At 27.1% G+C, this 26,345-nt stretch overlaps 1 protein-coding gene across 1 annotated transcript; it reads left to right on the forward strand.

The window, feature by feature from the left end:
- The first annotated feature begins 13,489 nt into the window (after positions 1–13,489).
- Positions 13,490–22,794, forward strand: LOC112591897. Its single transcript, XM_025335836.1, has 3 exons — positions 13,490–13,597; positions 16,344–16,484; positions 21,210–22,794. The coding sequence occupies exons 1-3, from the start codon at positions 13,583–13,585 to the stop codon at positions 22,245–22,247; spliced, it is 1,194 nt and encodes a 397-aa protein (XP_025191621.1). The 5' UTR covers positions 13,490–13,582; the 3' UTR covers positions 22,248–22,794.
- The last annotated feature ends 3,551 nt before the right edge of the window (positions 22,795–26,345 follow it).

Consider the following 26,345-nt stretch of genomic DNA (forward strand, 5'->3'; position numbering starts at 1 on the left):
CCATAAGACATTTCCCTATCCAATACGAAGTAACTTTCTGTCATGCCGGTGACTTCGACATCACCAAAATATTGTCCGATATAGTGGCCATTGACTCTATATTAGGCGAAGTAGGGCTAGATATCTTGTACGTAATCTTTACGGCCTTATCAGTTATCATAAACCAACTGACGTACATCTGTAATAATATTATGTGATTAAAATCCAATAAAGGATTTTTACTAATAAACATTTACATTCAAATGTATCTTATTTTTTAATAATAATATTCTATGATACAAAATGGCAACGTCGCACCTATTTTCGTGCTCAATCGTGTTGTTTTTGGAGTTTTTTTGGATTCCTATTGTTTGATTCCAACCATGCTCAATCGGGTTGTAAAAAAGGTCAATCGTGCTCAGTCGGGTTCCAGCCGTGCCATATAGCGCATGTCACCGATCAGATCGGCAAAGAAAACGTCACATAATAGATAAATTATTGTGCTAGTGTGCAACCACACAAAGAATTGAAAAACGGCGAGATGCAGCGTGGCGCATGGTTTCACACGTGAAAAACACACTTCGGGTGCCGATAATGGAATTTAGCGGTCACGTTATAACGGAAACATTTCCGCAGCATTGCTGGACATTTATGTCGGCGTTTGCCGACGATTTCAGTACGGCACACTTATAAAATATGTATATATCGCATCCATATGGCGTAATTGTACGTTTCGCGAAATGTAAACGCTTTTTTATTCACTTCGCTTAATTCCGCTATCCGAACAACATTTCATGAAGTGGATACTACACATAACGGAACTAGTTCCGTCATAATATGGACAAACACTTAGTGTAACAATATATTTTATAATTATATTTTTTATTATTTTGAACATGGTAGGTATAGATTTATAAATATTGATTATGAATATAACAATGAATTAATAATTATGAAAATTATTAATTATTAATATAATGAAATATGAAAATCATGAATTTTGAACTATTTATGTTTATTATTGGTTTAAACATAGAATAGAATTATTGTGATATTATTGAATTTTAAACTGGCCTTAAACAAGCACATTTTTATTTTACATTTACTTTTAAAATAGCAATTAAAAAAAAGGTGTCCTCTCGTTAATGAAAAAAACAGTTTGTTTTAATAATTCTTAACTTCATATTTTATTTGCTTTAATTTGATAAAATTCAAAGAAACCGTTGCTGCACCATATCAACCTTTAATAATTCTATTTTTAGTTTCCATTTGATTAATATTATTTTTTTAATCAACCTCTACTCCAATGATGTTCGCTGGATCCTATGGACCTCTATCCACCTTGAGAACTGGAACGATCACTCAGTCTCTAACTTTAAATGTAGATAGTTAAACGCTTCCATTTAGTTGAAATGATCGTGTAATTTTATTATGAACAAACAACTAAGACTCAAGGTAATTAACAAGTAACAACAGTAGTCTGTAAGATAGGTAACAAAATAATTTCTGTACTGGAAATACAAACACGAGTTGGCCAGTTATTCGATAAGTACAGGTAAACGTTAAGAAACGTACGGTCGCGGTGATAATTTTAAATTATATCAGTTAATCGTTATAAAAATACTATAGTAGGTATTATTAAAATCTGTATAATCTAAGACACTAAAATATTTCAGTAATATTTACTCTGATTTAAGTATCTTATACAGGGTAGGTAATTCATTTCACACAGAGACAGAACACAATTCACAATATAGTTTAGATATTATAAATATTGTTACGCTAAATGTTTGTCTAGATGACGGAACAATGTAGTTTCGTTATGAGTAGTTTAGGTATCCATTTCGTAAAATGTTTTCCAGGTAGCAGACTTATACTAAGTCGATAAAAAGCGTTTCCATTTCGAAATGTACAACTACGCGATAGAGATGCGACATATATTATATGTTATATATAAATATTTTATATACATAGACAATTTGCACTTGCGGAAGTTTATGCATTGTGTAAAAATGTTTGAAAATCATACGTAATTATTATAATAAAATTTAATTGAATAAATTTTAAATAACAATAACATTAGTTATTATAACTATAAATATATTAATATAATTTAATCGTAATAAAAACACTTTACAACCATAAATCGTGTACGTAAGCCATTATGCATTTTAAATATTATTTATCAATCTTATTTCATAAAAATTAATTTTTATACTCGGTAATAAATGACTACAGTTGAGGAGTTTTTAAAGAAATAATATTTTTTTTTTATTTATTGTAACCAAAATAATTTTTTAAACGTAGTTACGGTCAATGTCTTTCCTCTTCATTATTCCATTTCTAAGTACCAATATAAACATTTAATTAAAATAAATTATAAGCCTCTGTCCAATAGAATTTTTTTTACTATAAATATTTCAATATAAAATTGGGTAACAATTTTTTATTTTATAAATTTAAATGTCTAAGATGGATTTTATCCTATGCTATTCAGTTATACCCAGTTAAATTAATCAACATCTGATATAAAACATGACTTTTTTTTTTTTATAAAAAATCGACGTTTTGTGAGTAAATAATATGAAATTTGAGACCAAGTTCAATACCTACCTGATACTATTTTTTTTAAATATATGCTGTTGTTATTCAGCCGTAAATTAGTATCATATCTACTCGCCAAAGTATTAATGTTTGCCCACATAAAACGCCGCGCGTTTACTTATAATTTGCAATGTTCTGGGTTTACCGTTTTTTAATTTATTTTTAGAATGACTATTATTGTTTTATTCGTTAGTCTTGAATATGCTCAATCTGTAATAAAATCCATGTATTGGGTTTTCAAAATAAACTTACAATTTTTTGAACGAAAATTATGTGCAAAATAAAACTTACTATTTAATATTTTTTTTTTTAATGATAGTTTAAATATTATTACAGTAGTAATATTGTAATATATTAAAATATTTGTAGTAACAACTATCAACAAGATATATTTCAGGAAAAACTCATCATTTAAATGTTTAAGGTAATCATAACAAATACATGGCATGAAGAATGTTTCCAAATTTGTATAAGTAGTTAGTAATAATATACTCGTATAATATTATATTCTGATATTTAATTTAAAAAATAATATAATAGACGAAGAAAAATTAAAAAGAGATAAGTTTCCGAAACTTATGTTTTTTTAATCATTGCTAAACTTAAGCGTGTCAAAGTGGATAGATGAACGATTTCATATGAAAATGTTATAAGTTTGACGTATGAGAAATACGTTCTTTAATATGTTTTAAGTAAAAAATTATTGAATGTACTCACTATATTTAATTTAGTTACAAAAAATAAATGGGAAAAGAGTTATTATTTTTTAATTTTAAAAGATTTTTCAATATAAAATAATTATAAGTTATAAAAAAAGCTTCTCGTTTGGTTTTTAAATTAATTTTTGTATCGTCATGATATTATTTATAGTCTACAGTAGCGAAAAGATAATAATAATTATTAATGTTACACTCATAAACAGCAGAGAAACAAAATTATAAAAAGTATTTTCAGTTAACAGCTCTAAAGTACATTTTATAAGTATTAAAAAATAATTATTCTAATTAAATATTAGAAAATTACAAATGCTATATTAAAAATTTTCTCAAAAAAAAAAAAAAAAATGAACAATGTTATAATGTTATTTTGTCACAATGTAATATGATATTAACATTACACATTGTAATTTTCATTGTATATTGTACTTATAAACTATAAATGTATATATATTTTAATAATGTTATGATTTTGTTCTTAACATTCATAATGCATCGTAAAAAATATTTTTAGTAAATGGACAATAGTATTTATAACAATATAAAGAATCAATATAATCTTGATGTTTTATATCCACTTCTACATTAAATAAAGTACATGAAGGCACCTGTAGACATTAGTATTAAATTTATACCTATTATTTTACAACAATAAAATAGACTAATACAACAGTGAACAAGATATTTATATTATTTATATGTCTAGTCATCTAGGCGCATTATTTTGAAATGTCGTTTGACATGTTTCATCTTTCAAAATAAATTATAACTAAAAAGGTAATATATTTTTTTTTCATAAGTGTAATCTACAATCTATACCACTTGAACACAATAAGTATATGTAATACAGCTATATATAAATTTTAGAAAAAATACATTATATTATCCTTAATAACATTTATACAAATAAGATACTATAAAAATTAAATACAAGACTTCTAAAATAGTCAGCAAGACTATATTTTTAGATTTTTACAGACATTTGAAATTTTAGAATTCTTTTTAGGTTTTATAGGTTTATGTTGATACATTTTTTTTTATTTAAGTAAAAAAAATTGAAAGTTAAGACTGAACAATACAATAAATATATTTATTTTTATTTGTTTTGCAGCAATTTAAAATTATGAAAAAATACATGAGGGATATTATATATTTTTTAAAATTTTGTCAAGATATAAAATAACGATTTTTATAATGTTTGCATTAATTGAAAAATTATCCTATTACAAAATAATATTAGTTATTAACATTTATAATATGTAAAAATATGTGTATAATGTATATACAATACTATTTTTAAAAATTTTTAAACTAATTTAATATTTATATAATTATATACCTAGGTGATTGACGATAAATGCAATAAGTCGACAGATAGATAGATCATAAATTAACAAAATACAATACCTTTTAGGTATGAATGTATGATGTGTACATGGTCATAAACTCGCAAATATAGATATAAATATAAATATCAATACCATTATTAGCTGTCTGCAACGAGTGCAACGGTGTTCATGATAATCTAAAGAAAAAGAGTTCAAGGAAAAATTTCATAACAAAATCAATCTAAACTCTAAAGTTATAATTCATTTTGATCATAATCTATTTAAAAAGATAGCCAAACAAAAGTAGAATTTGAAATGTGTGGGTATATCTGGACATTTTGATGGCAGGATAAAAACGTAAAAATAAACCAATGACCTACTATAATTATTACACAGCTAATGATATAAAATTTGTTTATTAAAATATTTCATCTATAGTTTCTACTATATAAGTTATTAAGTTCGATACCTACTAACTATATTAGTATATTATACATTACTATTGCCCAATTATTTATTGTTATATTAAATATAACGTTTCAATAATTAAAATATGAAAATCTCGGATACAAAAAATAATAATATGCGTACGTATTTATTATTAAGTTAAGGTATAAAAATTCAATTGTGAGTGTATTTTGATTATATAAATCATCTGAAGCGTCAACAGGATACTTTTTTTCAACTGTCAATTATAGATTGTCGCTTTGCGTTACCAGAGTTAAACTCGTACAACACTCCAATACATGATAGTGTATTGATAATTAATGCGAAACTCCTTCTAAAGATAACAATAATTAACAGTTATATGGTATATTGGTATTTATCTCTTATATTAATTTCATTACAACTATTTAAATAGAATAATATTTTTAATACTGATATAAAGTGGTATTTGATGTATATACTTATGTTACCCATGCTATATGAACATACTAAATAATTCGTATTATCAATAATAAAAATGTATGATTATTTATTTATACGAATAAGAAAAACCATTCATCCACATTTCAAAAGAGAGGAAAAGTAGACCGTAATAAAGACAAGTGAATAGTTATAACAAATAAAATATAAGGCGCCTTTAAGGCGATGATAAAAAATGGTGCAAGTTGGAACATAATATAATAATTGAAATATAGAAATTTAAAAGTTAGCAAGGAAAATAATGACTATAGGTTTTATTATTAAGTTAATTAAATTAGCGCACGAATATATTGGTACGAAATATTTATTATTATTTTCGTTTCAAATCAATACTTACATGGTATATGAACAAATAATAAAAAAATATTATTATTAAATTAAACCATATAGGCTAATTAAATACTACATGTCTACTGGTCTATATACAACGTATTTTAATCACTTATGTCCGTAATTAATGTAAAATTAATGCCTAAGGCTGAAATAAAATGCTATCCAACATTGTATGTACTTATAGTAATTACTAATCAGTAAATAACAAATTTAATTGGATACATATTTGCTTGTTGCCTTATTACATATATTAAACTATTTATAATACTGGTACAACTTCAAAATAAATGGATAATTTTTTCATAATTTTATTGGATTTTTGTTTTAAGATTTTTATTTCTCTAGTAATTATTGTAAGATTTTTAAAAATTATTCAAAAATTTGATCTGTCTTAATTACCAACTGTTAATTGCTATCAACAATTACAATTTTTAAAATCTACAGAGCTCAAGGAATAAAGAAATATGTATTTAGGAATATTTAGATAACTCAAGTTATAAAGTTTAACTATGAAATACAAAAAATAATAATAACAAGTTTAAATTAAAGTTTTATTTGATAACAAGATTAAAATGACTAAAGTCTAACGTGTTAAAAACGCTTTAAATATATACTATAGTCATTTTATTATGTACTTAAATGTAATAATATTTAGTAAAAATTAAAGTACTTTACCTTATTTTCTTTAACTATAAATTATCTGCAAGAAACAAAATTATACAATTTATGTGGGTGGTACAGACTAGAGCTGTTTATATATTTTTAATTAAGTAGGTATCGGCAAGTACTTCTATGAAGATAATAATTAATAATTGAATAGCTTTAATGTTATAATAAAGTTTGTTATTGTACTTATAATTATACTCTATATGTTTAATAGTATTTAATAATAGAAAAAGAAAATTAATAATTATAATGTAAAACCTAAATTATTAAAGATTTTAAGTATGTTTTTAGTAATTGAAGGTTATTATGTTCCAAAGTCACCGGAACCAATTTTAAAAATCAAGTATATTTAATTGATATTTATGTAAATAATATAAGTGGTTAAAAGTCATATAATTTTCAAAAATATTTTCAATGAGCTCATACTCTAAAATAGATATAATGTATTATATAAATATTTTTTGTTAAAAACAATAATAATTTTCATGGCTATATAATAGTTTGTAATTTTTTATGTGAGAATTTATGCATATAAAAATGATTAAAATGTATGGAATTCTAATAGCTCGATAAATTATAAAATAAAGTAACAATATAATATTATATTATTTAATTTTTTTATTATTGTTATAATTCAACTTTTTTTTTTATTGATCTTGAAAAACGTCAACATAAAAGGTGATATTGGTTCATTAGTTATAATTTGTTTTCGTGACAATGTTCCCTAAATATTTACTTTATTTAATGCCCCAGTAATTGTGAAGGAAGAAACGAAATTATGAGAAAGATAATAACAAAAAACTTCGAGTAAAATTTTAAATGTGTACATTTTTTTTTTAGATTTTGTTAAATACTCGTAAGCTGGTGATTTTTATGAATTGTGAGATTGTATTATTGTTTAATCGAGTTTAAATCAAAAGATGTCGAGGTTTTCTGATATGCTGAATGCTCAGACCTAATCTTTTGTTTTAATATTGACTGCACTCTAACCGAGTATGTGTTCAATTGAGTGGCTAAATCCACAGTTCATATTTGACCACAAGGAATCCGTGAGTTAAACTTGGGTATCTTGTTTGAAGGTTACATCCTACAAGTATTATTAATAATAACCAATGAAATTTAAATTTATTGATAATATTATTTATGTTCTATCAAGTTCTATAAAATTTTACGCACCGTTATGAAATATTATATGTAAATTATCAATAAAATAGATATGACACACAGTATATGATAAAATTATATAGTTACCAAATATTTTTTTTTTTTAAGTTAATAAAATAATGAAATAATTTATATTTGAATATTATACTGCCCCAATATTTGCGAAATTGAAAAATATGTTAGATTGGATGTGGATGTGGAAGTGTGATACATTCACGTGCGTGAACTTGTCTACCCTCCCTCCTCCTCAATAACTACTAAAAAATACCACTCAATGTATTTAAAAATTAGCTAAGGTAGTAATTTTGTTAATGATTTGAAAATATTTGAGAAATAATTTCCAGAATTTGCAAATAATTCCTCAGTCAAATATAAATAAAATATAACTGATGGGGACCAGATTCACATAGCATCTCCCCCCCATACTTTTAAACCAATTTATCTATATATAGACAGACTTTTTTCAAATAACTTGGTATTTAACTTTAAGGGATCGACTTTATGCACATTGATGTATCTTTGATGACGGTTAAAACAAAAGTAATATAGAATTATCTAGTCTAACATAAAATAACAGCTGGTAAACCGTGGTTATTGTTGATTTGAAAATAACGACATAGTTCGTGTATCGTTATATCAATAATATAAATAATTATTACTTATTGATATATTTTATTATTTTTAGTTCTTGAATGGCAAATGAAAAATAATTAAAAATGAAATAAACACCATGAAAAAATGTAATTATCAATGAATTTCAGTTTGCAATTAATAATTGATTTGAAGTTTGGACTATTGAGTAAGACATAAATGAATTCAGTAATACCATTATTTCTTCGTATTATTTATTACCATTTAAAATTATTGTTGTCAAAGGGTCAACCATGGAGTGAAACTAATATAAAATATTACTCTCGTATATATAACAAAATATCAATGTAATAATCCATGTGTTAATATTATATACATGCATTTTAAACACTTATTATTTGTTTTTCATCAAATAAATTATATTGTTTAATATTGCTTAAAATATTCAAGGATTATTTTTTTTTAACTAAGTTACGTTGAAGAGCATTGAACGATATAATATTATAAAATAATTTGTATTTTATAATGATAAATTCGATACGAGTATTTAAAATAAGGCACAGTGTGAAAATTAGTTCAGGGTTTTGCTAGTAAAAGTATATTTTCTGGTGACAAACTCATTATTTTACTGATCGTCGTCTACAAAATATTAAACAAGGTATTTACTATATATGAAAAAGTGAAACCATATACTATACAATTGCGATGTAAAATTAATCGGATGAGGATGACCTTATCATTGATCTTGATGTGTAGTGCAGACTGCTTAGCTATACGATTAGATGAAGATTTTTGGGGAAGGTTAGCTACGAACTCACGGTCATAAAAATTACCCCCATAATCAAATTTAATTCGATTTATTAATCAATGAAATATTTGATAATAGACGCATTTTATTTTTGTTTAAACAGGATACGTAATACAACATTATAACTTGTTCAACCATACGAGCACACGACGCTTTCCATTGCCTTACAAGCATGACCCAATACCACTCACAAAAATTGTGTGGTATACACAGATTTATTGGTACCAAACCTACATAGAATTATGCCTTAAAAAATTAATGATGTCAAAATAATATTAATAATATCAAAGACTGTTGCATCAAAAAAATTAAAAATGAATAAAATAGTACGGCGCGATGGTTCAAAGATTGAAAGTCGAAGGTAACTCATTACAAATTTGTAAATTGTAGGTATAATCTTTTGCAAATAAAGCTAAGATATATTTATTTATCGATATGCAATGATAATCATAAAAAATATACTGCTAAATACCTATACGTGCAGTATTGAAATATTTAACATTTTAAAACCTGTCTGCGGTTTTATCCCATGCGTATTTTGCGCATTTGTATCTATTGTATGGTAATGGCGACACCCCAACCACAATCTTTAAAATAACTACTTTCTTGTATTTACAGAAAATATTTTAAACATTACAATCTTTATTAGTCATTATAATTATTATTCTTCTTTCTACTTTGACATAAGTTTAAAAAATAATAAAAACATAACACATTAAAAAAAAAAAGTCCTATGTACATAAAATAAGTCGATACAATACGTTGTTATATTTTAATACTCATCGGATATATTTAATTATCGCGTACCTGCTTATTTATGAACAGAATAAAATTAATGTAGTACCTATCAATATTGTGACGACATATTTTAGTCCTTCGTGTAAAATAAATTATGTTTATATACAAATGTGTATTGAACATAATTTTAAATCGGTTTTCGGCAAGTTTTCTATGTGACTAATTTAGTAATTTTTTTGTTATTTATATCCAAAGCTATATCTACTAATCAGACATGCCGTTATTTGTCCACTGTGACAAAACGATAATATTAATTTGATTGATGAATGTGTAAAATAGCCCTCCTATGGAGTAGGACAATAACATTGTTTTTAAACATGGCTATCAGGCCGACCACCTTAGTTGTATGATAGAATACAAATACAACCATAAAAATAATGTTTCTTAAAAGTCTATTAGACACGATGTTCATCAAATCTATACAGAATTCATAATTCATATTCATTATTATAGAACATGACCTAAATATTAACTGAACTAATCTTAATATCGATAATAGTTATTCAAATAAATGCAATATTTTAAAATTAGTTTGAAACATTAAATTTATGATAAATATATAAGTATTGGTATGAATTAAAAATTTTATCGGTCATTTAAAATTGTGTTTATTTTTGTTTTATTATAACAAATTACACTTAAAAAAATAATGACTAATATTAATAAATACGATGGTTAGTAAGGTTAAGTGATAAACGGAGTGATTAACCAAATATAAGCAATCAATCAAAATCTGATTTATGTAATTTCATATACCTACAGTCGACTCTCGATAATTGGAAGTAAATGCTCGTTCTTTTAAAAATCTCGTGATAATTCGAATTAAAACCATTCATTTGAGTACACTCGGTAATTCGAAATCGAAATTTGGGAAAACTGGCCACTAAAACGTGACAATTCAAAGTTTCATCCTTTTAACATTCAGTAATTCGAAGTATAGATACTCACCAAATGTACATCTTATAATCTTTTTGTTGATTATTTACTATACTATCTTGCAGTAATTTAGCTTATTATTTTCGATAAGACAATAACTATAGAATTATTATCATAAGAATTTTATCATAAGTATTTAATTTCTTAATCGTCTATTAATTTAATTTACATATTATATTAATATATTATATAATTTAATTTATATTTTAAAAACAATAAATTACTGTAATATCGCCTAATTTTCATAAATATTTAATAATTATGTATATACATTATAAAATAATAAAAAAACAAAATTATTTTCTTAATTCTCTGTATCCAAATTTTTTTTTTTCATTCTCTGGATATTTCGAACTATTCAACAATTTAAACTCTTGGTAATTAGGAATTTTTCAAAAATCCCTCCAACTTTAAATTATTGAGGGTCGATTGTGTATACTTAAAGACCGTATTTTCAAATTCTTAAGATTTTTTTCATACTACTTAAGAAGTATTCTGTAGAGATATTAATTTTTGTTTTTCATAATCTCGTTTTACTACAGTAAATTATTTAATTGATATTTTTATGAACATTTATGGACGTTCTCGTACTAAAATCAAAATTCGACATCTAATTTTTGACTTTATGTAACTGTATTGGAAAACTTAATAGAAATCTTATTGTTTCATAATATATTAAACGTTTTAATATAAAAATCCACGGGTTTAATAGATATTAAATATCTGTAAATGTATATTGTATAATAATAAATCGTCTAGTATTTTTAACCAAAATAAATATTTACAATCATAATATTACAAAATAATTTAATTAAACATCTGTTTTAAAAAAATATTCTTAATTATAAATTATATTACTATGAGATTGCCAAGATTAATTCATAGACATTTATAACAATGTATCTAAATAAATAATGTCATAATAATATAAATATTGTTGGTATACAATACTTATAACGACTCAAAATATTATACAAAAAAAAAAAAAACGGTCTTTATAATATTAACAATCAAATAATTGAAACTATAATTCTTACAAGTTGAAAAAAAAATCTTTAGTGAATTGTAAACGGTCTTTTTTTCTTTTAATTATTGATTATTTAGTAGGTGCCAATCTAATTATGTTCTAAAATAAATAGCAATTAAAAGTGATTATTAGGTTTGTATATTTTGACGACGGTTCGTGTCTGAGGTTAAGTAGATGACATTATGATCCCGAGAAAGCGGGCTAAGTTTTCGCAATAAGTACGCATATTTATTTATGTTTTGATAAGTAAGACTTACTCGGCCATTCAATCGACCTTCAGATTCGTTGATCCGGAAAGCAATATTACCTTGACGTCATAATTGTTATATCATTGGAAGATATACAAGGACATTAGAAATCTGCAGGGTACTGATTTTAGCAGGGAATTTATACATAGCATCAGTGAAAATTGATTTAATGTCTACCATAAATATTATTTAAACATAATAACAGAAGAAGAATATCCAAAAACAACTAATCTTTAAAATATCTTACAAATTTTTATTATTTCTCAAGTACTAATATTCTACAAAAATGTAAAAATTGAATCGCATTTCACACGCTATTACCTATGAAAATTAAAAATGTCCTAATAATCTACACCATCTAAATTATGTAGATTTGAAGTATTTAATTGAAAAATCTACAATAGATTATTTTCATTAAAAATATAACATTATTATACATTCTATTATTATCATATTTAAAGACTAAGCTTACAAAAACTCCGACAACTATTTTTTTTTGTCATAAGTAAACATATTTTTTAATTGTAACGGTGTATATTAGTTGACATAACTATTTTTATTTATACTTTTATGTATATTGATATATTTTTTATGAAACAAGTTACACTTTAAGCATATTATTCTAAGGATTAGGTACTCACATTTTACCCAAAGTACGTATTTATTGACAAATAATTGCTTATACAATTATTACTTTTTACATTTTCTTCTAATATTATCTATAGGTATATTATAAAAAATGTAGTATTATAATATTCATAAAATTAAACCTCCATAGTATAATAAACCTCAATAGTCCACAAATAACTATCATATTACCAGTTCTACTTTGCAGATTAAGGTGTTAAAAAAATGAATCAACATACTAATTTTAAAAGCCTTAGGCAATCGCATTTAATACATTTTCATAACATTTTATATCGGCCTACATATTTGGATATAGAACTGAAACACCTTATGGGGGATAAGTTGTTGATTAACCGAAATGTTACACGTATCGATACAAAATTTAACATCCACGTCAGTCATCATTGTCTCAACACATCGCCCTGATCTGTCTAAAGAGCATTCAACCGATAGATAAACCATTTAAGAATTGAGTACTTCATCATAGGGGGTCATCGTTTCTGCATCGTTTCTAGTTCTTTCGTGTTATTATTGTTTAGGTTCCAATATTTGGTAGGAGCAAGGACGTGAAAATGAGCTAAGAAGGAGAACTATATATTAATGTCGGCGGGAAATAACGTCATGAATAGTCGCGTGGAAGTGATTGGACGTTTAGTTTGAATAATTTTTATTACATTATTAAAATTTGTATTTTTACACGTGTTTTTGATTTGTATAAATCTTATTGGTTAAAATAAACGAATTAAACAACTTATTTTCTTTCTAAAAAATGTTATAAGATTCTAAAATTATTTTTTTTGCTAATTTTTTATACCTGAAGACGTTAAGATATGAGAGACTCGAAGGTTTGTAAAATTGTCTACGTATTTAGTTTTATATTAAAAATAAAAACAACACAAAAAATTATAATTCTATATTTATAATATATTATTAAACATTCATTGTTGTATAAATTATAAAATATTTAAATTAACTATTTCATAAAATATAGACTTCTTTCATTGAAAATTATGAAATAATATTTATTTAAATATTATTATTTATTTTCGATACCTATTTTAAGCTTTTAATATTAACAATCGATATTATAATAACATCGTTTAATTACTCTGTTATAATACTTAACAGTTAGCAGTATATTATTCTTTATTATAGAGAATCTCTATGCTTTGGCAAATCGTAAAATTTAACTTAATATTAATAAATAAGATGTAGAATAAATTAATCACACAATTTTTACATGGGTGATATGCAATTAATGATAAGTAGAGTATAAATAAGTGTTATGTTTTATTTAGAAGCTAAAGAGCTAAATAAATAAATACTCATTTTTTATATATTTCTTGAGTTATTACTTGAGTTATTTAACTATAACTTGACTACTTTTATTTTGAGCATTAATAAACAAACAGTTTCGTAATTTCCATTTAAAAGTAATTTTTTAAGTACAAATCAAATGAGTAAATACTACATAAAATCTTTGAAAAAAATATAGCTTATTTATAAAATGTATTCATAAATCATCATATGATTTAATATAACATGAATAAAATAGAAAATTGTACAAATAATAGTTAGATTATTTGATAATAATATGAATTACAGATATTTAACTAATAATAAAAAGGAAAAATGCTTATTGTAATGTTTGAATAAACCTTTTTGATATGGTGTTTACAATGAAAAAATTAATTTTATTTTGTTAATAACAAATCAATTTTAAGGGTAACTGTAACTAAACATTTCCATGTTAGCAATTATATCGTATATTGCACATTAAATAACCTTACATACATTCCGATAAATTATTTGAGTCCACACTTGTTGATAATATATTAATTCGATACAGTGTTTGTGAAATACTTTAATACAAATCTATTGCTTAATAAGTTTGTTAATTATATTATTATTATTAACTTAAATACAGTTAAATACTTTGAAATTAAAATAAAATCCATTTGCATATTTACTGAAAACATTTTTAATTTATTTAAATAGTTATAATACAAATATATTTAAGTTAAAAATGTTTTATATGAAACATAAAATTATAAATTTGTATAATTATATTAATGAAATATATTTTCATAGTCATTATTTGAATTTATACAACCACACAATCACAATTTAATTAATTAAAATTAAATTACAGTAATGAATAAATACATAAGTACTGTGTATTAAAATACAATTTTAATACATATCATAAATATTTAAATTTTCAGATTTAGTATGGATATCAAAATATGTTAATCGTTAAAAATTTAATTATACAAAAAATATAAGAAATAGTGTACACTGTACAGTATGAACCAATAATATGATAGTATAGTAAAATAATAATAGTATATATTTATTATGTATATTATTAAAGTATCAAAAATTGTTATAATATGTTGTCATTACATATTATTTTTGGGAATGCAAATAATCAATACAAGTACTACTTACTATACTAAATCTGATCACAAACTAGCGAAAAAATATCATGATATACGTATAAAGGTATCACACTTATTATTATTTTATTATTATTAAGGTATTTTTCAGTTAGTAATAACTTTCGTAATTGTATCGTTAAATGATAACTTTTAAAAGCCATGCTGAATATTTCAGGGTAAATTACAGAAATCTAGTGTTCAACACTTGTGTTAGTGTTACCATATTTGAAAGAATTAATAAACTATTGCACTCTAAAAAAAAAAAAAAAAAAAAACTCGGTTAAAACACTTAAAACTACTAATATATTATTGGATACCAAAATTCTTGACTTTCGACGATTGTCAGTAGTTCTTCTTATACGTTTCTAGAAAAGCAATTGAGAAAATCAAAAGTTCACTTTTTAAAAGAACTATCTAGAATTCTAAGGTCTAGACTTGATTTATAAAACTACGTTATTTAATCTGAAAAATTAATGAATATATATTTTTTTTAAGACATTGTCAAATACATATGTGTATTTTATCTTGATTAGAATTTAATGTACATTATTCTAATATTCGAACTTCTATTTCAAAAATAATTTAATATATTATACTAATACACGTTAGGTTCAATTACTTTATGCTCGATACTAATACCCATATTAGTGTTATAATTTACAGAACTATGATTTTTAAGCTTAATACAAAATCAAAACATTTAGGAACATTAAATTTAAAAAATTATCGGAAAACAAGGTTATCGATAATAGCAAGAGTTATTAAATCAGATATGGTTTTTATAACAGCACACAGACGATTTGAATTTTGAATCTAACTTAGCGGAACTGTTATTAATCTATAATTGACCATCGTTGACCTTATAGCTGCGTAGGTGAATTATTAATTTCGTTATTATTATCTTAATATTTTTTTTTTTATTTCCATGGACATATAAATGTAACGGATTAATTAAATTATTTTTATAAATGAAAAAAACATAAATATTTTAAAACTGATTATTTTGCATTTCATTAGTTGCAAAATACATATTTTTGATTGAAATATCAATTCTATCATAATTATTTTGCAACACGGTACGTATAACATGTATTTTGTTGACAAAAAGCAAAGAAAAAATAAATATTAATTTAGTGATTATTTATTTCAGACGGTGTTGTTTGTTTTCGGGCTATTCATACAAACATGTTTAGCGGAAAATGTAGAAACTACCAAAAACGCCGGTGCAAGTGATAAGAAAGTTTCAAAAAGAGATTATTACGCACCGGAATACAATCATGATCATCATAATGTAAGTTTAAATAAAAATATACCACTGGAATTTAGGAATTGTAATAAATATATTATATTATATATAATATAAGAGGCACAGTATTTTTTTATAAAATTACGATAAAACGGTCAAACACGATGGGATGGCTCTATATACGTATAATTTATGAACGCATTATTAATACATAAGAAAAGAATGGTTTTATGTGAATTTCTAGGAATAAAATAGAATAGCTAAGTACTTATAACTTATGAGATACTGATGGGCCTAGAAAGTTAAGACTGAAATGAATGAATGATTATTCTAAACAAAACCAATTGTGAACATGTACGTATGTAAGTAATAAATATTAAACACCAAATGTTTTGATTTTCTTTTTGAATAATTATGGAATTTTAAACGTTGAATGATAACTAAAACAATTTATAAATAAAAAAAAAAATGTCATTAATTATAATTAAATTAAATTCTAAATATTTTAAAAACAATTTGATTGCTTTAATAAAATATAGCTATAACAATACATTTCTACACACTATATAAAAAAAAACATCAATCATTTACAAATTTAATACCTAAAAATTTGTACATTAGAAATTTGTATTATTGAAATATACAAAATTAGGATTAGATAGATATTCATTATTATTATTGTATTGAATAATATAACCAATCATTCTTTGATATTTTCTATTTTTAATGAACAATGATAATTGTATTTCAAATATCTATCTACCTTACTAGCTGTCAACTAATTTGTATTAATAGATACCTGCAGAATAATCAATGGCATCCACAAAGATGATTGGCGCATACCTACTTAAAGTAACCATTTCACTTACGAATTTATGTGTATATCTTCCGATAATCTCTCCTGCATTTATCTTATTGTTCTTGCCCCGTTATTATGTTTGACATTTGGAATTCGTACTGCTACCTTGCATATTTAAGATTTTCTACTAAAATATTATATTATATTAATATGAACCATTTCTAGACTTGAAATGATTTTAGCATTGATTAATAGATAAATACTATTATTGTCCATCATAATGTTATATATATGTTTTAATATTTGTACTCTGCACTACGTATATAATGTTTATAATGTATAGGTAGAACAGTTAATGTTGATTGGCGTTGTGACAGTATAATGATTTGATTTCTCAACTATGTACAGGCAGTAGGAATGCATAGGAAAATACCTCGATAGCTCAAAAATTAAATATAAATAAAATATTTGAGTAAAAATGTGCAAATTATTTTCCATGAACCGAACTTGCATGAAAGAGCGTGAAATTGATGTGGTTTCGACATTTTGTAAAGACTACTAATTTACGCGTATCGAAAACATAATTGTCAAGTTAAAAATTTGGGTGCATTTTATTACTGTACACTTCAATAATATTTACAAATAAGTTAATATTAAACTACACAATTTTATTAAAGTAGGCAAACCAGACTCATATATTGTGTCGTAAAAGTAAAACTTACACCTAGAATAGTAGGTATGTAGGTAGGTGGACAGATACGTATAACAATGTATACGGCTGCCGATGCCTATACAATATACATGTATATAATTGTATAATATATAGGTAATATCTTTTGTTGACTAAGAAAAGAACGTGTATTTTACCGGATGGCGACGTTTATTAAAAACCATTTTGAACGGATAATAATTATTATTACAATACATTTAAAACCATGAACGGCCGAACGTACTATATAATATCATACGATACATAGTATAGTAATAAAATACATAATCCATCGTCACGCCATATAATAACATAATACAATAATTCAAATGGACATGTTTTTCGCGTGTGTATAAAAAAGTAGACATCCGTTTGACTAAAATAATAATATAGTAAAATTAATCGTTGTACGCCGTTAAAATAATATTACCGCACATATTATATTCTTGACCGATAATATATTACGACTCGGTGATATAACATTATGTAAAAATATATCGGGTTTTTTTTTTATATTGACTCGGTCGTCATTGAGATGAAAACACTTACGCTGGTAAAAAAAATTAAAAAAATAGTGCCATAGATTCATAATACGAAAACTGCTGTTTTATTACGATACATAATATGTATATTTCCAACCAGTAGCGGATCTAGGATTTTTTTATGGTAGGTGCTATTTTATTAATAATAATTCTTATAAGTGCTTATTATGTACAAGTTGGGGGGGAAATTATAAAAAATTAACAAGTATTATTTTTTAATAATTAGGTACTTAACAATACAATGTAATATAATGTAATTTTTTATTCTGGTAGCCGTACCAAAAATTCGCCACTCGGCGTATTATAAGTAATTTTTAATACAAATACGCGAAACGGTGGGTGCTTCAGCTCCCAAGCACTCCTCCTCCCCTAAATCCGCCACTGTATTCAACCCAAAATCTCTCCACCTATACTCGGATCGACGGAGGTGGCATTTCTGTGTGTGTATATTATATACACATGTATCGAAGTAAAACGGCAGTTTTCGAAATTTCCAACAGAATATACGCGTACATATGTATAAGTGCAATAATAATATTATATACTTTGTTTATTCGAAACGTACAGGTACAACAAAACGACGTCCCCGCGGAGTAAGAACACAATGTATTATAATATAATGATATAGATGTGTGAACACAATGCACCCGTGTAATATAATATTTCGTACTCTCGCACGAGCCGGTGTGTATATTATTGTTAATAATAATAATATTTTAATGATATTACACAGATATAATTGAATTATTTGCGGCTTGTGCGCGTTCCACTTGACGCGATTTGCCAGTCACACCGCCGTCGTCCGCGTTTCGTGTAATAATAATTATTATTAGCTGGTAGTTATACACGTGCGGCATACAAATATTGTACGACAGTCACTAGCCGTTGACGGATTGAAACGGAATATATTACAGTAGGCAAAACATGCAAAGCGTCTTCGTGCTCGTACAATAGGTACTTGCCTAGCATTATGTATTATTTGGTTTATATATTATAAATTATATAATATGTTACGGCCTCAGTTGTGAAATTACCATATTCACGAATTGATCGATATTTTTATTTTATTCAACAAAATTAATATTGTGCTACCGTGCATAAATATTTTAAAAGAAAAAAATGTATATTGTACAACCATTACGCATTTAAAATTCTTAAAAATCTAATTTTAATAATAAATAAGTAACATATCCAATATAGATATTGATAACTGTTAACTGGTATAAATACATATCGTCATCATACAAAATAGGTAGGCGACCTGTTGACTAATATTTTAATTATTATATTATAAGGAGCTCGCTCGGGTTTCGGCGGTACCAATGACACGCTAATTATTGTATTATCCATCATTCATCCTATTTAAATGCATACTTTTATTGCTTTGTGTATCGTTGTCGTGACAACAATGTAATATTTATTTGTTTCGCGTTTATACATAATATGTTTCATTATTTTATTAAACAGAGCCAGAGCGGTCGGAATGCTATTACTGTTAGATATAACTCATAACAGTCATAACAGTCATAAACTCATAACTTCTAACAATATCCGTCTGCATGATTTATAATCAGTGCCTAGTGGCTAGTAGTTTGATTAGGTGCCTCAAAAACACTAGACCTCGTGGAGTTAACGTAAAATTTTACTGTGATGCTAGTGTCTAACCATATAGTGTACATTACACTTATTTATGTACCTATATATATTGCTGTGGCTTCCGCGGATGTTGTCTATGTGGTTAATTATTGTAACGTCTTAAGCGTAGCTTGGAGGAACGACTGTATTTAGTGTACTATGTTGAATTGTACTCTTAAAGAGTAGTTGGTTTGCACTTGACCGGCGTAAAGGGAGGCGTTTTAGAAATTTAAAATATAGTTTGCAAACTGCAATCACAACACGACGGTTTGAAATACAGGATTTCCCAATAAAAACCTATGGAGACGTATCGTTTTTATCTGCACAGACATTTAATTCAACAACCGTGACATTTAATGCGTTCAAATCCGACAGATGGGATAACGGCTTAACCGGTCGCCTTGCGTGCCTATAATACGGTGCACTATCCATCTTTATGCGCGTGCATCATACAACGCTTTTACATTGCACTGCAGTGCCGATCGAAAAGGTCAAAGTCCATTGACCATTACCAATGGCATCGAAAACGTTTAGACCGATTTTCTTAGAGACGTGCCGACCGAAACGAAAAAAAACTAGACCCGATTTGCTGGTGTGCGAGACTATGACGTGTTAGTGGACCTCGTCCTGACGGCCGGTAAGACTCGGATTAAGCGGTTACCTACCTTTAAAAGTGTCGAATCGGCACGGCGTGTCCGTTAAGAAACCGTGGTCGCAGTGAACAATCGTCATTATTATGCTGTGAGTTGTACCGTAATCCCAACCTATATAATACGATATAGATTGTGTTATTTAATGATGGCGGTTCGGTTTTAAAAATCGCTTGCACGCATCCTCCTCTGCCCCCGACCGCCAAAGATTTAACTGAAACGCGGTATACGTACTACCTCGGGGCGGCGTCGATGGAAAATTTTCAAAAACGATATGTCTGGATTTCGGGTCGTCGCCACTTGAAAGTTTGGTGACGATTATAACATAATAATATAATACAATACACATCACTCTTGTACGAATGTGAATAATAATGTTTATGGTTTTTTGTATTTTTTTTTTTTTATGGTTTTTGCATTGTTCGCCACGCGCAGTCGTATCCGGCTTACCGCTTTGAGTACGGCGTCCACGACCCGCACACCGGCGATATAAAAAAACAGTACGAGGAACGGGACGGGGACACGGTGCGCGGCTACTACAGCCTGATGGAACCGGACGGTTCGATCAGGTTGGTCGAGTACACGGCCGACTCGAAAAACGGTTTCCAGGCGACCGTCAAGAAGATCGGCAGTTCGCATCACCCGAACACAGTCACCCATCACCTGAACACCGCTAACCACGGCGGCGACGGCGTCTACGCGCCCAATTACCACGGCGGCGGTCACGACTATTATCAAAATCTGCAACAGCCGTCGCCGCCGACCGTCCACGACGGCCATCAGTACGAGCCGCCCGCTTTCACGAATCACTACGAACCGCCTCTGCCGCCCGCTTACACCGGTCACTTCGAACAGCCGTTGCACGGTTACGACGTTCACCAACAGTACCATCACCATCAGCGGCCGCAGCAGCAAGTGCCGCCGTCCGTTTACAATCACTACGAACCGCCGCTGGTGCAGCCGGCCGCGCACAATTACTTCCCGCACCCTCCGCCGCCCACCGCGGGTTACGATCACTACGAACCGCCGCTGCAGGCGGTTGGCCACGGCGGTCATCATCACTTCGAGCCGCCAGCGGCGCATCCGGAACCGGCCGACTTCGATCACGGTTCCGCGTTGCCGCCGCTGTTCGCCGCCGGTCTACCCACCGCCCACGGCGACTACGGCAGCGCGTCACCGGAAGAATACTATCCCGCGCCGCTGCAATTTCCGGCCACGTCCCGCGAAACGGAATTCGAGTGGCCCGCCAAAAGCATCAGCGACAACGACGACGAAGACGACGCCGAGCCACATCATCGCGGCCGCCTGCAAGACGAATACCATTTTCCGGCCTCCGATGAGCACAGTCAACTGACGGGCGCCGGGGCCAAAACTTCTTCCGGCGAACGGCCGGAATACCTGAGGAAGTACTTCGAACCCAACTATCGAGGCCACGCCGCCGCCGTAAACAGTTTTTACGACGACGACGAATGAACAAGTAATGTATTGACGAGTAAGTTTGCGTGTAGTATTATAATCGAGCTCGCAGCTTATGCCATCATAATATATCACACCAGACGGTAGAACATCGATGGTTAAACACACACATTCCGTTGTGTTGTGCACTCATTAATTACTGGTTTTTCGGTAACCCCAGTTTTATAGGAATGTATAATATTAATTAAAAATTGAAAACAAATACTTCTTTTTCAAAAACGAATTTCAATATAATGTAATAAAACTAAAATTGCACTTAATACCTTTAGGTATTAGTGCACTGCACATGTGTGCGTTTAACCTAACCGTCGAAATTATAGTTATCATAGTCGTCAATTATATAAATTATAAGTTTACGCCCAATCGGCTGCTGATCATTCATAATTACTTGTCAATTTAATGTCTTCAAAATATTTTATCAACACCACCTCGATTTTCTAATAAACCGTTTGATATATTATCTCAAGTATTTAAAGACGTACCTAGTAAAACAAAAATAAACTATTTTAAACCTTTAAATATATTTAACACCCACTAGTTTATTTTTCGGTACATTTTTAAAAATAATTATTGCAGTGAGTAAATTATTATTACATTTTAACATGTTTATTATTAATTAAATTTCTTTCAAATAATTTTCTAAAAGTTACACCGTCGAAATTAAGATTTTATTTTATTTACAGTAAAATTCAAATCAAAAAATATTGAGCTACGTACTTCAATTTGATAATAAAGTTCCTTTATTATATGCAGCTTTAATTTTTCACATATTTTCGGTGATTCTTCTAATCAATACCATAAAAGTATGATATCTAGTTTAAAAATATAACTATAGACTATAGTAGACACATCGGTTTCCATGATAACAATTTTATAAGGGTTAGTTATACACAAACTGCGAGCGTTTACATTTTATTTATTTGGAAAATGTTAAAAATAACAAACCAATAATCTTTAATCTTTTTTTTAAAGACTTAAAAAAAATAAAATAAAAATATGTTCGACATTGGAATTCTGACGTATAAGCTATTTATAACATTTATAAATAATACAAATTATAATAATATTAAATAATGCAATCAAGTCAGATTAAAGATGACCAAAAATCCAAGAATTATTCTGGAGGAGGTTATCATTCGCCATGAAGTCAATTTTTATTGAAAATAAAATACCTATTACTTATTAGTCCTAATATCTGGATCTCATATGCTATATATGTGAGCCGAAAAAAATGATACGATTTATATTATTTCTGAAAAATTATAAAAGCCAAAATAGGTTTTAACTTTTAAAATCTATAAAATTTTAAAAATATAGGTATATAATTAATCATTATTTTATTTTTATTTTTATTTTATTTTATTCGATATTAATTTAAATGTTCATAGAAATACAACCATAATTGACGAACAAAAATCCTATTGATCAGAAACAAGAAATCGTTAAAAACCTATACTGATGTGCATTGTAATCCAATATTATATAATTTATATTAAAATTGCAGTTATTCTATTATAAAAATTGCACCTAAAAGATTCAATATAATAATTTATTATAAACAATTTTTTTTAAATATTATATTATATTATACATATATTTGAATGTCAATTCGGCATTTCCTATCAACTGTTGATATATACCTACTATCTAATGGGAATATATACTACATTTTAGTATTTTATAAGTCATAAACCCATAACATAACTGAAGTTTATTAGCGTTAAATGAACCATTTACGTTTAATATTATACTTTGTATGATAATTTTAAAGCGTTTGAATTGTCATTGTTTTTAATAAGAATGTTAGTTTTACACTGTTATTGTTAAGGTAGGTACGATGTATCATGATGTATCATATTACAATATTAGTATAAATACTATAACAATTCGACCGTATTGTTAATTGGTTTTGTCCTGCTGTATTATTATTTTTTTATTTTAATCATACTATATTATGTTTAAGACATCAATAATATAATACATTGTATTACTATTATGTACATATTATACTAAAATATATAATAATTTACTACCTAATAATTATTTTGTAGGTTTATTAGTTCTTATTGCAGGACTACGGTTATGTTTGTTTTCTATATATTATAATTGTTACTGGTACTTTAAATACCTAAATGTATTACTTTAAATAATAAACAGTTTTTCTATGTATTTATTATTACTTGTAATTTGTAAGTATACCTTTTCACATTTTCACCCTATTATCTACTTGGTATTTTTCAAATAATCACATAAGTCATAATGTTTTTTTTTTAACTACTCCGACTAGTTACCAATTTTCACTAATTATAAATCTTTTATCTGTAGAATGGTAATTAAAAGTTCAACCACCTTTTCTGAATTGTTTATACCTAACGAGGTCATCCAACCACGTTACATTACTAATCACATAAGGCATAAAATATTTTTGCCGTTCCCAATATGACAATGATTACTGCCAATACTTGTCAATAGTGTCGTCGAAATTACAAATGTAATAACTAATAAGTAATAATACCATGTCTAATTTCAATTATTATAATAATTATAATGATTTATTTGTGGGATTATAGATTTTTTTTTATTGGTACAAAGAATGTATTCAACAATATTATTTTGTTCACAGCGTGACATTAAAAGGAAAATTTAATTATATTAATCTGTTTGTCGATTGAATAGTTGAACTATTCAACAGTTGAATGCATCATCAATATACATCGGTAACTAAACTCATTACTCAACATGAGTGGAAATCAGATACTGAAAACATAATTATATTGAGTATAAAGGCTTAATGTTTTCTAAAAATATTTAAAATAAAGTCCGTAATTTAAATTTCATGTAATAATATTATTTATTCTAAAAACTCTAGCCAAAGCCGACAGACTTGATTTAGATATTTGTTCTCTAATTTAAATAATTTATTTACATACAATGATACCTTTCAATGCTAGTCAACATTAGTATATAATAAGATTATTTACCTAGTCAATGCTAGTTATAGGTTAAAATTTTATCAGTGAAAGAAATAATTAATAATACAATAATTTCTACTACTTAAATAATAGATTTTTTATCATATTTTTATAGCAGAAAATAAAATTTGTTTAGTAGTCTCTGGCACAAAGTAATCACACATTCACGCATAATTCAAAGCTTTGCGACATTGCAACATGATAGTATCTTCTAAAGTACGCGATACTTACATACGAGTACTTTATATTCTCACCATTTACAAACTAATATTCGACTTTATCAATCTCGGTATGATAGGCGATAGCCAAAGTTAGATGAACTAACGAGAATTTTAGGAGTGAGGAAAGAACTTTGTGTACCACTAAGACTATTCACATTTCTTTCTAAACAATTAAGCCCAAATTGATTGAGTTTGGTGGTTTGATTGAAAGGATACCGGGTACCAAACATCACAGTGTTCTGTGATAACACTTAGTACCTTGGCCGGGTTTACCTACAGCTGCGTCATCAGTCGTGTCGTGTCCAAAAGTTGATTCGACCCACTATCCAATTCATGATAGATCGTAGTTAGTAAATGATACCATAATTACAATGGCCAATCTGGATTTGTATTTTCATAGTACAAAGACTACAAATAACACAACAAACGATGTACCTAGCAGTGAAACCGGATTTAAAATTATGTTGCGCCCGTGTATATGTTATTTCCGTCTTACCTACTGACGCACATCATACCAAATTTTATGCTATTAGCTTTAATGTTAGACTAAATCTAACAATAATTAAACTTAAAGGTAAGAATATTATCCAGGACATTGCGTAGGCTTTCATTAATATTTTTATTTTAAAGCAAGTTGTAGCAATGTAAAGTATTAAAACTTTAAAATACTCTTAACTTACTTTAAAATTAAAACATCAATAAGATCCTATGCGATGTCTTAGATAATATTATTCTTACTCTAAGTCTTATAATAGGTTAATACTGACTGATATTATAATAGCTAACAGCATAAAGCGGGTTCTTGCTGAATTTAAGTTTATTATATTTTACATTTTACCTACGTTCGTAAAATGAATATAAACTTTAATACACACACCCTTTTTAAAATGCAAATTGAAAAC

This window comes from Melanaphis sacchari, unplaced genomic scaffold (genome assembly GCF_002803265.2).
Source record: "Melanaphis sacchari strain LSU unplaced genomic scaffold, SCAv2.0 Contig0_pilon_pilon, whole genome shotgun sequence".
Taxonomy (NCBI): domain Eukaryota; kingdom Metazoa; phylum Arthropoda; class Insecta; order Hemiptera; family Aphididae; genus Melanaphis; species Melanaphis sacchari.